General features: G+C 28.8%; 1 protein-coding gene across 9 annotated transcripts in view; it reads right to left on the reverse strand.

Annotated features, from left to right (window-relative positions):
* The window catches only part of LOC107437029 (PAN2-PAN3 deadenylation complex catalytic subunit PAN2), a 106,065-nt gene that overhangs the window by 13,805 nt on the left and 75,489 nt on the right, over window positions 1-16,771 (reverse strand). For all 9 annotated transcript variants that reach the window (XR_011636882.1, XM_043042777.2, XM_043042772.2 and 6 more), the window contains 4 exons: window positions 7,376-7,582; window positions 5,114-5,204; window positions 2,599-2,753; window positions 1,181-1,266 (listed from right to left, as the gene is read on the reverse strand). Coding sequence is in view for 8 of the 9 variants with exons in the window: in XM_043042777.2 (XP_042898711.1) it covers window positions 1,181-1,266; window positions 2,599-2,753; window positions 5,114-5,204; window positions 7,376-7,582 (539 nt within the window). In the remaining variant the exon portion in view is untranslated. The remainder of the gene's footprint in view (window positions 1-1,180; window positions 1,267-2,598; window positions 2,754-5,113; window positions 5,205-7,375; window positions 7,583-16,771) is intronic.

Here is a 16,771-nt window from a genome sequence, read left to right on the forward strand (position 1 = left end):
AAAAAAAATTTTTTCTGGAAGAGGCATATCTTTTTCAACCTCAAAAATAGGCCATTTTAACGAAATTGTTTGGTTGAAACAAGTAATTTTGACTATATTCAAGAACTTTATTAGCATTTTTTGAAATCTAGAACAACAGAGTTATTTGCCATGCCTGGTATAGCTTTACTGGATATTTGATTCTGTATTACAAGTACGTTGATACAAAAATTTTCAAAATACTCAAACACTTTTGCCATTAGGACTTATTTTGAATTTATCTTGCTGAATGTTTCATATAATTTTCATAGAGAGAATTTTAATACTTTTTGAAGAAAGAATTTATTATATAGTCAGATAGACAGTCAATAATTCAAAGTTAGACAAATTTGATACAGTTAATAGCCTTTAGCGGTATTTTTTTTGTGAAAAAACATTTTGTTTTGGAAAATTACATAATATTCTATGTATTTTTTCATTTTACTAAAAATTTGAAATGCCTGGAGTAAATTCAAGAAAAGGGAAATTCCAATTTATTTTCATTTTTTTTTATTTATAAATATATTTATAACTAGTTATAAGTTTTAAACTTAATGGCAAATGTAAAGAACAAATGTTAACAACATTTCAGAAAATTTTAGTAGTCCTTGGTCACTCTTTATGAACATCAAAGCACATCATAGTAAATAAAAAGGTGCTCATAAATGGGGAAAAAGGGAACATAGAAACCCATCACCAGAAACGCAGGCCTGTTCATTGTGTGCCTTTAAACGAGTACTTTTATTTATCTAAATTTTATTTTTTCTAATAACTATAATTGAAAACTGCATTCAAATAGGTCTAGCATTAGATGTTTTATTGTAGTTAAATGATTTGGCTACTAACTGGAAGCGCTCGCCAAATCATAATAAATATTCAAATCATCAAAAATATGATAAAACAGCTACTTCTGAGCCTATTTGAATGCAATTTTTTACGATAATTAATAGAAAAAATAAATTAAATCAATTAATCAATTAGATAAATAGAAGTGTAGGTTCTGTCGCAAACATGCAGGGTGTCCTATGAATGTTGCAACATTTACAGGACATCCTGCAAGGTTCCAAATAAATGTTAAGACAAAAATACTGGCCCATATATGTACATAAAAAGTTGATAACAGCAACCAGAATAATAAGAATACGTAAAATGAAAACTTTACCCTCTCACACAAGAGATTCTTGCAACTGAGAGCTGTGATGGTCTTATGGTAGATCTTGTTCCGTCACTTCGTATTTCTGCTTCTTCCTAAACGAATTAATGCACTAGAATCTTACATTTTCAATAAAATATTTCGAGCAAAACATATCAAAATAGGTAAGATATTTTGAAAATCAGTCATCAAATCTTACAGAAATAATATTTGATTTCAAAGCAAAAATAAGACTTTCAGCAATATTTTGAATTATAGAAAATTCATGAATATTTGTATATTGCAATTAAATAGCATTTTCTTTTATTTAAAAATAATTTGAGTGAAATACATAGCTAAAAATATGAGAAGAAAGAAAGAAATACATTAGACTTCAAGAAATATTATGAATATCTTAAAAAAGTTTACCTATCCACAAGGAATTTAAGGATTTTTAAAGTCAATAAGAAACAAACTTCATAATCTAACATTAAAATTATTTGCAATACTTTCTATTTATAATTGACATTGAATGGACTTTTTAATGTTGATTGTATTTTCAAATTTATAATTTTGACTTTTGATGCATAATTTAAACATCCAGGGGTGATTGTGAGCCCAAGTTAAAATTCCGGAAAATTTCCCGAGTTTAAAAAAAAAAAATTTCAATTGAAAAAAATTTAAACTAGGTTTTTCTAGGAGAAGTAATTAAAATTTACAAATATGTCTTACTTTCTTGAGTTTATGATTATAACTATTTACTGATAAAAAATGTATCTGGCTCTCCCTTACAAACAAAATAAATTGTGTTTTTAAGTTCCACTTTTGAAAATTTGATTTCCGGAAACTTCTGTGATCAATGATTTTTTGAAACGTCTGGACCTTCGATCTCCGGAAACTTCCGGATCACTGTTAGCGAAAAATCTGGAAATCCGGATTTTTTCCGGAGCACAATCAGCCCTGAGCATCAAAATAGCAACAAATATTCCATTTATTTCAGATACAAAGTACTAACATATTTTGTAAGTAATTTAAAAATGAAGAAATTTGAATGTAAAAAAACTTAGAATTTTAAATGATTTAAAATCAATGTAAATAAGACTTACTTCATTATTGATCAGTAATTCTTATTTGAATACACAGACAAGCAATAATATGAGTTAAAAAATTTAATTTGATAAGAATCCCTTTTCGAACAATTTTTCTAAATTTTAAGAATTTCCCAAAGTACACAAAAAACTATGGAAGTTTTTAATTAAACCAAGAAAAACCGGTAAACACATTTGAGCTCATAGGTAACAAAATATACACTAACTTCATCTTCAATTAATCATAAAAAATGCTTTATCAACAATTTTGCTTTGGAAATTCATTTTTAAATACTTAAAAAACTTTTTAACTGTTTTCTGTCGAGGATTTTACATTGTTAATAAGTAATTCTTCATTACTTGATTGAGAGTGACGAATTCTGCATCCATAGCGATGAGTTGTCCAGATGGCTGGTGCTCTTCCTCAACTGAGAGTGGTGTGAACGTTATGTGACCTGTTTGAGAAGCCAGAGACACGTCGTCCCTAAACACTTGTTGTGCAATAGGATTGTAAACTGTGAAAAACAGCATTACATTAAAAGATAATAGAAAATGTATGTTTGTTCTTACAGATCACACAGAAGTATTAAGTTAGATTATGCAATAACATGGCAAGACAGAAAATCATGATTTATTCTTACAAAATTCAAATATTTTTGATTAAAATCAGATTTTAATTATTTATTTAGATCATATTTTTAGAATTTTTTTTTGAGGTCAAGCATTGAATATTTTAAATCGTTTGAATTCCCAATAGACTATTTTAAGAAACATAATTTATATAAATGCCAGTTTAAATTAAAGTAATTAGTAACTATAACAAAAAGAATTATTTTGTAATGTTATGCTTTTTTTAAATTATTTCAGATGAATACATAAATTTTTCACATAAAATATTATCTGATATTGAAAAGATTAAATTTCTAACACCAATAAAAATAGTATTTCAATACTTGCAGCAAAGATAGAAAAAAGTTTTTTTTTTATTACTTTCCCAATTTTAATATAAATAAAAATAAAATTTAAGGAGTAAATTAAAAGATTGACACATATTCCAAATAAATATGTCTGGAATCAAATGGTCTGCAGACCTGCAATGGTCTTTGGGTCTGCAGCCGAATTCTTTACTCTGGTCGGAGGTGTGTAACCTCTTCCATGGTAGATAAGGATCAAAAGATCCTTGATTCGATTTCAGTCGATGCTACAGAACTTATCTCTCACCTTCCCAGACAGATTTCAACTAGTACTCAGCACAAAAGCTTGCTCCATTTTCTTTTGCTGTACAGATTGTAAAATAGCGTTATAAGCATTCCCAGTTAAGTGAAATACTATTACTCAGACAAAAATGAAATAAAAAGACATCACTAATTAATGACTAATTCAGTATATATAATTTGGTTATATAAAGTGTCTGACCTTATAAGCCGGTATGTCTACACTTTGGAAAGTTACTAATACAACAAATATTAAATTAATTGCTACATTCATAATTTAATTCAACAGTTTTACACATTATATTTTCATTAAACATGGGCCTCCATTTTTAATCTATTGAAAAGTTTTTTAAAAGAAAAAAAAACAGACTTATTGTAACTTGATTAGCAGAATTTTAAATAAAAAATTCGACACTGTTTTGCAAAAATTTTAGTAAATTTCCTTGAGTGTAAAAGATTAATTTAAACACATTGCAAATTTCCATTGATACTCAAATCCTGTCACTTAGGTGTGCAGCTAATTAACAAATTAAACTTGAAAAGAATGTAATAATGTAGACATTTATTTATAATTAATTTATTTATCGGTATATTAAAATTATTTTATTTATAGGTGAATTACAATATAACATAATCATGAAGTGATTTGAAATTTTTCATAGATATTCTGGTTTTCTTTTCTTTTTGATAAAAAAACTAATGTAATTTTGATCAAATGTATATGATTTATCTCATTAATATCTAATAAAATTCAATTTATACTTTAGTTCATTTACATATGATCATTTTTCTAATTCTACTGTGGCTGCTTCATTAAATCTTAACTGTGAGTGATTATCTTTGACATTGAATGATAATAATGGGCATATTCGAGAACTTTCCTGATAAAGCCAATTTACATTCCAACTCCCTGTTTCATTTTTTTTTATTAACTCAGACCTTTTAATTTCATCAAAAAATTTAATCAACACCTGCAGCTTCAATCCCCCGTTTGTGCGTTATAGACCGGAATTTATCTATGCGTTTCAAGTCCACCAAAACTTAAAAAGGAAGGAAATTCTAAATATTTTAACAAGAAAATTATAATTTTTATTGCTCCTTTTTGAAACACATATACTCTCCATAGGTTTGTTTTTATAAAATGGCAATAATGAATATTTTAAATTACTATTTTAATATGCTCTGATAGATTCTGTTTTGACAGAGAGTGATTTTATTAACAGAAGTTTATATATATATATAAGCCCAAAGGTCAAGAAGAAAACTGATATGGGCACAGTAGGAATTGGCTCTCTAAGGGCTGTCACGCCACTGAGTTTAGTTTATATATATATATACTAAAATTTAAAAAATATTGTACTATACAATATTTTATTTTCCTTAGTATATAAAATCAATATCTTTCAACTCGAATTGATTATTTTTGACAGAGGAATAAGTCCAATTTTTAATACATTGAGAGATTTAAGGTTACTAAGAGTTAGAATAAATTTAAAAATACTGGCAAAGGTCAAGCATTTTGGGTCTTTGTTTTTAAAACTATAATGTGATTAAATTTTAAAATACAATAGTGATTCCTAAAATTGTAATAAGAAATAAATTATTTTTGACTCTTAAATATCCTTCCACTTTTAAAAATAGCAGCTCAAACATTTTTTTACCTTGCAAATTATGTCGACTATTTAAATTTTTTCTTGAAAAATATAGTACACAAGGAATTTTCCATTCAAAATCCAAATAGACAGCTTCTTGCTAGAATTAAAAAAAAAATTTAAAAATACAAATATGCATTTATATTTTAAAAAATTCAACGAGGGGGAGCGATATCAAAAATTAGCTTAGCTATATTTATTATAATATACAGTTATACATACAAAACTATAAGATTTAATACAATATTTCTGTTATGTTTTTCTCAATTCAATTGTAAATGTATTACAACTGGACAATCTAAATAAATTTTGAAAATAATTTTTACAAAGATTGGCTGCTGACACCAGTTGCTACATTTTTATTTTTTTAAAGAATTAAAATGTGCAGTTAAACATGGTTCTTACTTCAAAACTGCCTGTCAGTTAAGAATAATCAGAGTAAGTTAACTTGTAACAATCAAGTGCAAGTTTTTTTTCTTGGTGCTGGATTTTTATAAAAATGTAGTTGGATGCATAATTATCACAATCTGCAGTTAATTTAAATTTCGTGACAGAGCTGATAAATTGCTTAATGAGAAAAGTTTTAGCAAAGGAAGCAAAACATCTTTTAACTACTTTTCTTGAATGAGCATAAAGTCCTAATTTTCGTTTTGAGCATAATAATTTACTTACTTGTCTACATTATTTTTAAATACATTTATATTGTTATTCATATAAACAACTAACATAATGAAAACTCAGCTGCTTAATTTTTAACTTCTTTATCATTTGTGTGTGCATATATATATATAAANATATATATATATATATATATATATTAAGAGTAATTTTTAGCAATTATTAAACTGGAATGATTTAAATATATTTAGAAAGAATGCTTTTAATGCTTTTTTTACACCCATAAATCTTAAGTTATTTCCTTTTTAATTTGTTATACTTTTCTCATATTATCAATGGGCATACAAAATCGTAAAAAACTTTTTATGTGCTGAAGAATTGGGTTTTGTATCAGGTACATCAAACCAAATATTCAACTTTTGATGCTCATTTACTTGGGTACAATTTAAATTACATAAATAACAAATCCATAAAATCAATGCCACAAATAAATAAAAACAATGGGGGTTATTTTTTTTACAATACTTTTTATTTTTATTTAAAGCTTACATATGGGTAATTCCCAGAAAATAAGAAGCAAAAAAATTTTTAATTAAAATTCTTCAGAATAGTTTATTTTTTAAAATATTCAAATATGTAACTAGAATTAATACCTTATAAACAGCAGAGAATTATTTCCTGGTATACAATAATGATAACATTAGATTGTTTCCATATTTTTCTACTTTCAGGCCAGAGAGTTATGTTATTGACAACAAAATTTTCTAAAAGAACTCAGACTGAATAGTGTGATATAGAGAAAGCATGAAGATGATAACATACTTGCTTTTTAACCCTTTCACGAAGAGTTTTTTTCTTTACAACAGAACAATTTTGGTAGCATAAACTATGAGTAGGGCAGCATTATGTACGGTAGTGCCATCTATGTTCTGTAAAGGAAAATACCTTCCAAAATATTGGCAGGACTGGTGGGAAAGTCTCCATTAGACAGAGAAGTGTTTCTGTTCCAAAAGATTTTTTTGAAATTTGCTTGGGATGTATGTGTCCCGTTAGGCTCCGTTAATCTCTTTCAATGGATTTTTTTCTTAAACTGTTGAAATGACTTAGTAATCATACATTTAAAAGAAATAATTAACGCTAGCGTCATTTATAAAGTTTATAGAGAAATGAAAGTAACTTTCCAAGAAAATGACATATTTTCGTGAGGCACACAAATGATTGTCTGAAAAACATATTTCGACAAAGTATTTTGGAAATTATTCCTTGTGCAAATACTCCAGAAATGCCCTTAACAGTTAGAAAGGAAACATTAGATAGAGAAAATTGCAAAGTGCAGTTTTAAAGCAAGTAATTATTGAAAATATTGCATGACAAGAAAATGACAGTTTGGAACTCAACATATATTTTTAAACATATACAATTGTTAAAACTAGTGTAAAATCACTTTAAAAAGCTAACAATGATGGTAATAATTAAACTTTTTTTTAAAAAAAAATTATCAATTTATTGTATGATATTAGATTTTTGTGCCAGTTCAGTAAACTGCGGCTTGTAGGGAGAATTACCCAATAATGCTTAATAATTTTGTTAGATGAATTTTTTTAGAATTGAAATAAAACTCATATTTTATTCAAGAATAGATAAAATACTTACAGGAGATATAGGTACAATGTAAAAATCATTGAAGAGATACCATTGGTAACAGGGACTTCCCTTGTGCCGCTGATGTGCGGGTGGACTCACTTTGATGCAGGTCACTATGTTGTCACGACCATTCTCTTGAAGATCAAGCACTACAGAAACAACACCACTCAACTCATAGATCACACTCTCCTCCTCTCCCTCATCAATGCAATCTTCCTACAGAGAGACAAGAAGAAATTGCTTTGTAAAAATATGGCCAATAAATAGACTAGATTCCTTCAATGTAAATAACCTTCATTACAGAAGCACAACTATTCAACCCCTTTAGTTGAATATCAAATCATTTGGTAATACTCAATAGTTAGGTTGACTGGTTAACATTCTCTACCATAGGTTATACACAAATAATTGAATTAAGGAAAAAAACATTAGTTAACTTCATAATATTTTGCATAAAAAGTATCATCAAGTAATGTTATTTTATTTCTCTTGTAAGACAAACTGATGCATTCAAGTAATGCAAGGGAATAGGTAAAGCATTTAATTAATGAGAAATGCTTCTTAATTATAAAACAGTTCCCCTTGTTTATGAGTGTAACTGTATTCGGATAGATAAGAAAACAATAAATTAAAGAATTGAAGAAAAAGTAAATAATAAAGCAAGATTAGTTTAAAAAATGCCTAATAAATTCTCAATGTTTTATTTTTTTAATTCCCATTTATGATAGATACATTTCTGATTTACATAGAAGATTAGGTATCAAACTTCATAAATTACTTGAAACCTTAGATTTTTCTTTAAAAAACTTAAGTGTAGTGCAAAAAATATTAGAAGATAAACAACAGTAAATGTTTGAATATAGGTTGAAACATTTTCGAAAGCTAGAGTAGGGGGAATGTCAACTTATAATCAGATCTGTTAACTTTGTGAAATTTCACATGAACATTGTAAACAAAAGTAGCTTCATTGGCGAAGCGCTAGCAGGGGTCTGTTTAGAAGAAATTTGGGTCCGTTAACAGAGCTTTCACAAAATATATTTTTATAAAAACGGACCCTTTACAAAATAATTTTTCTTTTAATTGGACCCTTCACAAATTTTTTTATCTTCATTGTTTTGTAAATCGAATAAACCCTCCCAGAGAGGAAAACAGAAAGATGGATGTAAATGAATTAAGTTTTGTATTTGGTAGACGCTTCTTCCATTGTTCGTCCGAAATGAATATTCTGCGTTCAGCAGTAAATATCAAATATTTGTATGTTGCATCTCTAATTTAGAAGCAGCAGTTGCTGTTTATTTTTGAAAATGTAATTTCTTTTTATTATAATTTAACAGTGTTGAGAATAATCTTGTATCTATTTACAATTTAAAAACTTCTTGAAAAAGTTTTTTGAAATAACAGCACCCTATTTGTTCAAATACATAAAAGCAGGATCCTGGTAGAAGAAATGTGACTTAACGTTTATTTTATATTCACATATTACGAGTAATTTTTTTTCAATTTTACAAAAGCCGGACCTTTCACAAAATGTCTGGACAGACCCCTGGCTAGAGAAAGATAGCTAAATACCGCAGAATGGTATATATAAAACAGATTAATGCATAAAACGACAGTTGAAAATTAGGGTTGGTTGGTTTAAACCTAACAGTTTTTTTTTCTTAAAAAAAAAAGAAAAAAAAAAAAAAAAAACTCGTTCCCTTTAAGAGATAAAATCTTAAAAAACTCTTGTTTCTATTAACTGCAAAAATATTTTTAATTTAAAGATAACCAAAGGAAAACCAGAACATTTTTCTATAAAAATCTTTTTAACCTTGAGTTGGATTGCTAATGTGAGTCTGCTACTTCAATTGAATGTGATATGTAATTTTTAAAAGTTTACGTGCTCTTGTACTAAAATGTAATTATAAAATAATTAATGTAAGTAAATTTAAAGTCATGATGTTTCTAAAAATTCTTCAACACAGACCATCATCCTTTGTTTAGATAGTTTTTAAAACTATTTAAAAAATGCAATTATAGAGCAAATTAAGATCAAAAGTTTCTCCGTTTTATAATCTTGTTCATTGTAGCAATCATAAATACAAGGTGGATACAAAACACTGTAACAAATCATTTTTTGCACAGATAAATGAAATAGAAAATGCAAAATATACAAATATGATGACACTATTAATGGACGTTTACCTTGAAATTTTTTTATTCAAACCAGCTACTACCTTTATTGACCACTAAAGATGATTGCTTGAGACTTTCGCTGATGGCAGTATGAAGCATTTTAAGAGGTAATTTGTCCCATTCAAGCAATAAAGAAGCCCTGAGAAAGTCCAAACTCCTGTGCTTAACTTTAGACTCCAAAATCTCCCCAAAACATTAGTCTAAAGGATTTAAATCCGGTGAAGAAGGTGGATTATATTATTGCTTGATAAACTACCGGCAATCGACATGAAGCCAAGCCAGTGTTGTTTTGGTTCAGTGCAATGGAATGGTGCAGATTCGTGCTGAAATATCTAATCTGTCAGCAATTGGCAATAAATGTGTAGCCAATACTTCCTTTTTGTAATATTCAGCATTGATTTTTACACTTTATTCATGAATTTCAGAGAAAATTCTCCATTATTTTACAGTGCAGTTAAAAACCACTACAGAAATCTTTTTCTGAAAGCAATGTACTGTCTGAATAATATCAAGTATATCATCGATGGTTGCTGAATATACAACATTAATTTTAGGCTTCAACTTTGTTCTCAGCAAAATATTTTCTCATCAGGAACGATTATTCTATCAAAACTTTTGCTACTGTGCTGGTTCAACAACTTCTTACATCTTTGTAATTTTTTGTGCAGTAGTCAAACCTTAAAATTTTTCTTTTGTGATAAGGGCAAAACTCAGGTCTTTATTTAATATAATTTGTATAGTTTTATGACTCACGTTCTTTTCTATAACCATTTTATTAGTAGAACTTTATTGATTTCTTCTTTTTCTTGCACGAATTATTTTAATGCGCTTCTTGTTCAAACTGAGCATGTACGATCAGACCTCCGTTTAACATTACTCATGTTAGAATCAAATAATTGATTTATAATTTCATATAAAAATGTTTTATTAAACCGAAGAGATATTAATTGCTTAAAGATGCAACCTGCAGAAAATCTGCGGACCATCAACCTTTTAGATTCCATTCTTTAAATATTTAAATATTTTGCTTCAAACAAAAATCATCCGCACGTATAGAGAGTGCCCTGCACAGGAACAAAAATAAATAATTTGTTTAAACCAAATAATTAAAATTAACTACTATTTCTCGGAGTGTTACAGTATATAGAAGCCACCCTGCACATAATGCTTGCTACAATCAAAAGCATAACTAGGAATGATGTTTTTTTCTAAATTTTATTTTTAGACTTTTTTCCTTCTGTTATTTGCAGAAGCAAATTTTCATAGTATGTTTACAGTTTGTTTTCATTGATTCTAATATTTTTAAAATACAATACTTATATAAAAGAACATAATTTAAAATTAATTTATATGTTTAATGCTGCATAATAAACATATTGACACGCTTAAAGCTTTATTGTGTTAAGAAAAATAACAAAAACATATTCTATTTTTTAATGATCCTAAATTATTATTAGTTGAAAACTTAGGGATGCAGAAAATTATCAAAGCCTAATATTTCCAAAGAACACAGCCTTTTACATTTGAAATTTCCCCAATTTTCTTTCAGTTATAATGACTCTTTCAAAATATTTTTCGAAATTATATTTTGTATATTAAAATTTTTTTAAAACAATTTTTTATTTAACACAATAAAATTTATTTGATTTTCACAAATTTTGAAAGAACTAGCATATTTGTTATAAATCAAACTATATTGTATTAGCAATAATTCACTTTTCACACAACATTCCACACCATCTTTTTTCAAGTATATTTTTTTTTTCTGCAGAGATAATTTTCCATCGAATTTTTCTACTATCTACTCCTTAAAAAAATATTTAAAAAGTTATACAAAAAGGTATGTTACTCCTCTAGAAAAAGCAACAAGCTTGAACCTAAATTTCACTTTATGCAGGCCTAGAAGTGACTCAGATCAAAAATATAATAGGAAATATAGGAATTCATTTAAGAAATTATAGGAATGTTTTGAAAATAATATAAGAATCCCTAATATTTTGTTTAAAAAATATAGATTCAAAATTTGCATAGAACATGTACAACTTTTACTTATGTGTTATTCAAAACTAATGTTATGAAAAAACATTTCTACAAAACCCTATCTTGGCTTTAAAACTAAATGTTTTATTAGATAATCTAACTGGAGAAAATAAGAACACTGATTGTAGCCAAATTTTAGCTTTCTTGTCCAGGACAGGTTGGAATATATTTCTTAACGTATTTGAGTAAACAGTAGACTTATATCAGAATATAGTGTTATACATTTATAAAAGAATAATTAATAAAGTAATTATATTTTTAAAGTTTTTTGAGGACCAGAAAAAGGTTTCAAATAGAAAATCTGAATAAAAACAATTAAGTTCATTAATACACAGCATTAGAGTAAAGAAAAAAAAGTTTATTAGTAATAATGTTGGTAACACTAATTGGTATACAAATACGGCAAAGTGTATACAAATACGAATATAATACACTAGAATATACTAAGAGTGAACAACTCAGTTAAAATCAATACATATACGTAGAATTATTATTTTTTATTAGCTTCAGCAAGCTTTTCAGTTAATATTTTAACCTGATTAGTTGCGGATTCTATGATTGCAGAAGCAATTCTCATTTCATTAGTCTTTAGTTTTTAATGCTTTTTGTAGGTGGGCATTACTCTCCTGCAGTAAATTCTGGGAAAAACTTAATTCATCTTTTAAGGATTTCATTTGATTTTCTAAATCACGCAACTTTTCTTTTGCATCTGTCTTTTGTTTTTTCCGCAATTGCTCCGATTCTGATAGAGATCGTTTTTCTGCGTCTATCTTAGCTTGGGAAGCCTCTTTTTCTTTATCTTCTTTATATGCTGAATGTGCTTTAGTTACAGAGTTCAAATGTGAGAAAGTTATAGGAATATTTAAAATGTTATTATCATGCCTCCGAACTGCATCTTTAACTAATCTTAGGCCAATAATNGGTTCGATAAAACATCGATTAACGACACTTTTTGGTCGATCCAGAAAACCGGGAAATTCAGATATCCGGGATAGCGATGGTCCCGAGCATCCCGGATAATTGGTTCTCTACTGTACTTTAGTACACCGGTGTATTTGTCAGTTAGTTTGAGCACTTTGGCCCAATAACTGCCCACTCTTTCATACTTAACAGCAGAATTTTCAGAATGAATGAGAGAAGTGAACTGATCACAGAGTTTGTTGTTATCACCATCCAAACAATATGTTTGCCATTTTCTGACAATTGTGTCAACTTCTTTATAAGATGAAGAGGTTTCATTTTTTTGCACAGTCTCATTACAGCATTATCAGAGGAGTCATTCCTCATGATACTACAACACTTTCATATGCTTTAAGAAATTATTACAAATGGGGAGATTTTCTCGTATAGAAATTGTCAACATTACAAGGAATTTTTTTGATTCAAATCTGAGATGTTTACGGTCTGGTTCCTTAAGCTTTAAAACAGTCCTTTTGGTAGCTACTCCTATGTTAATGTCTTGAATTGGTTTTAAGTTTGCCGTGTCATCAATGTTAATGTTGTATAAAGGGACGCCTTATTTCATAGAAACCAAGCTTTCTTTTACAAAATTGATCATAATATTTCGTAACAATTCATTGGTTTAGTTGTACAAAAGATGCACCAGAGGTCCTTCTGTTTGAAAAATTGCTAAATATGAATCCAAAATTGGAATGGTATCAGAAACAAATTCAATAACTGCTAAAGATGCAGGATCTTTTAACTCCTTAACAATTCTCAGATACCTTGAATTACTTTGAATCGTTAAAAAGTTTTTTTGCTTTGGCAAAAAATTTATAAAATACTCCTTCAATGCAGGATACACTAAAATAATCCTGTTTAGTACAGGACCAAGTGTAAGCCATCGAGAATTAACGTGTCTCAAAAGAAATTTTTGCTCAAAATTGAGGAGGCTTTGCAGTTCTTTCAAATCTTCTCTTCTTGCTGCACTTAATTTAAAAAAACCAAAAAGGTCATTTGCAAACTGATCTAAATCAAGTGAAAAAGAAGATACGGCTTTGGAAAATGAGTTATGAACTTTGTGAAGGGAACATGTCCCAAAATCGACAAGTTCTGGTGAGTTTTCCAGGGCCAGTCTCTCCTTTAATTTTTTAGCAACTGATTTATTTACATTCGGTCCATCCATACTAAGCATTAAAAGTGTACTTAGAGGCAATTTATGATTATTTAAAGTCTCTACTAAATTACAACAGATTTTATTGGCATCTGCATGCCCCAAAAAGACTGAATTTAGATAAGAACTAACAACTTGATCACACTCTTCGCTCCAAAATCTGATATATATGTCCAGTTGCTTCTTAATTTGGCTTGTTGTGGTTTCGTCGAAAGCCAAAGTAAACAAACTAGGAGACTTTTTTAACTGGATGATTACTTCATTTTGAAAGTATGGCCCAAGGCCATGAGACAATATGTAGGAAACTTTCCGGTCACTAAACTGCATTTGATTAATGATAGAGTTACCTTCAAACATAGCCTGAAATAACGGCACAATATCCTGACTTGAAGCAAATGAATAATTGGACACTGCGACTTTCATTGCCCACAAAGCTTCAGCCTTTGCAACTTTTTGGTTTTGGCTCAACTGCATCATCACAACTTTTGAATTGGTTCCAGTTGTAGTACTAGAGCTATCTTTTTTTCCAAACAACTTCCCCCGCCCTTTTGCTTCTTTGGCGGCCAGCTGATGCTTTTTCTCATTAGAATGTTGCAGTAGTTGGGAAATTCCACTATTCGAAAATTGAACACAACTGTTACAGAGACTACAGTATGCAGTATCCCCATCTTTACCTTCTTGACACCAATTACTTAATAAATCCCCATTTTTGTTGAGAACTTCAAGTCATGAGAGCTGAAATTTAGTTTTTCCAGCAGGCATTTTTCTGAAAGAGAAGTACAGAAAATTAATGCCTATTCAAGCATATCAAAAGGTTTTAAAAAGCAAAATCTATTTAAACTGATTTCTATATAAAAAGGAAATTTCTTTACTAACTTAAACTAAACTCAGTGGCCCGACAGCCCATAGAGGGCCAAGGCCTACTGTGCCCATCTCAGTTTTCTTGACCTTGGGCTCTGGGGTGCAGAAGCAGATGTTTCGGTTAGGTGGTCAGCCGAACGCGGAATCCCCAATGTTTAGTTCCCAAGCATGCTTGGTACTCATTTATCGACCCACTGAAGGGATGAAAGGCTGAGTCAACCTTGCCCAGCCCGAGGATCGAACCAGGGACCTGTGGCACGACAGCGCGAAGCGCTACCGTTCAGCCACCGGGCGTCCTTTACTAACTTAAGGGGTGACTTATTATAAACCAGTTATAATAACCTTAGGAAATATAATGAAATTTATTTTTTAAAGCCATCTGCACAAGTTTTTTAAACTTACATACCATATTTTTTTAGAAATAAAACTACTTGCATTTCAAATCAATATTTTAAAATAAACTTTAGCATTTGACAGATTTGGAACATTTAGTAGGAATAAGGGGAAAAAAAGTTTATGAAAATTTATTTATACCCATTTTAATTCTTAAGTTTAATAATGTCTTCAAGAGTGAGCTACAAATTTTTCTATTAACTCAGAAACGTTGAATAGAATAAAGGATTGCTTAAAACTATTAAGAATGAAATTCAGTAGAGAAGCAATTATCCGGTATGTTCGGGACCATTGCTATCCCAGATGGTTGAATTTCCTGGTTTTCTGAATCTGCTAAAAAGCATTATATATTGATGTTTCATCGAACCCAAATTACAATGAAAAATAAATAAGGAAATCTCTCTCTAATTAAAAAAATCAGAAGAAAACATTTAAATTAATAAAAACATTTACAAATTAAGATAAGAAAAAAAAAACTAAATCGTATTTAATCAACTGCAAACGTTTTTAAAAATAAAAGAAAATATATAAATTATGATAGTAAAACTGCCAAATTAAGAGAATAAAAAAAATTAAAAATTTATGTTCACTAATATGCATGTGCAATATCCCTCCTCGTAAATCAGAGAGAAAACGAAATCAGAAAGCCGCTCCTTTATGTTTGATTGACGGCAGCTTATCAGAAAAACGCCGTTTCTTTCCACCCTTGAAGATCTTCAAGATTACAGAAGAAATATATTGAAGTTTTCTCTTTCAACAAACAGGAGGAAACCCCCCCACACACACACACAAGTTTTTCTTTCACTGTACTTCAAAAATCAGAATTTCCGCACATCGACATAATTCAAAACGGTGGGAAAATTAAGCAAAATTTATCCCGATGTTCAGGATACTGAATAAGTGGTTCTGTACTGTACTTGTATAAGCATATCAGATATTTTTAAGCCAGATACCCTACTTTTTTAAAATTATGTTAAACAATATTTTTAAAAGAAAAATTATCTACATTTCATAACAGAATTTTTAAGCAAGCTTCAGTTTCACATTTATTTTAAATAAAAAAAAAAAAGATTTATGAAAATGAAATAATATTAATTTTCAAATTTATTTATCTTCACCTACGTAGGCTGCAAATTGCTTAATTTTAACTCCCAAACATTTTATTGCACCTGTGTGGACTTTAAAATTAGACTACAGAATAACTATCATAAACGCTTTAAAATGAATTGCATTTTTTTTTTTTACCTGTTTGGATATTAATCAAGTAATTGAATTTTTAAATTGCATAAAAATGAATAGCCATATGCAGACTGAATTATTTATAATACGAGTATAGCTCGCAAATTATTTTGCAAATCATGATTTGTAAGTAAGTTACCTACATAGGAATCGCGATTCGTAGTACAAATTCGTAGTCCAAGTGTGATATTCATAACTCATGTTCTTGAAAACCAAATCTCTTAAATGCTAACGATTTCGGATTCGTAATTTATGTAATGATTGTTCGTCGCGTGATATGTTTCGAAATTAAACTCGAGAAAGAGAAAAAAATCACTTAATTACATTAAAATAATAAAAAAAAGTTTTAAAGGAAAAAAAGAATAATAATATAAACAGAAGAACTTACTTTGAAAACGAAAATCACTTTATTGAATCCGCATGACAACACTAAAATATATTGCTTCGTTCTGGGTTCCTTCTTTTCACACCCTTTCTATTCTATATCTCATTCCACAACCCTCACATATATTTCCTTCACTTGCTGACGATTCACTTTTACTTGTACATGGTGCAGCTGGGTTGAGACATTGCAAACGGATGAT

Source organism: Parasteatoda tepidariorum, chromosome 6 (assembly GCF_043381705.1).
Source record: "Parasteatoda tepidariorum isolate YZ-2023 chromosome 6, CAS_Ptep_4.0, whole genome shotgun sequence".
Taxonomy (NCBI): domain Eukaryota; kingdom Metazoa; phylum Arthropoda; class Arachnida; order Araneae; family Theridiidae; genus Parasteatoda; species Parasteatoda tepidariorum.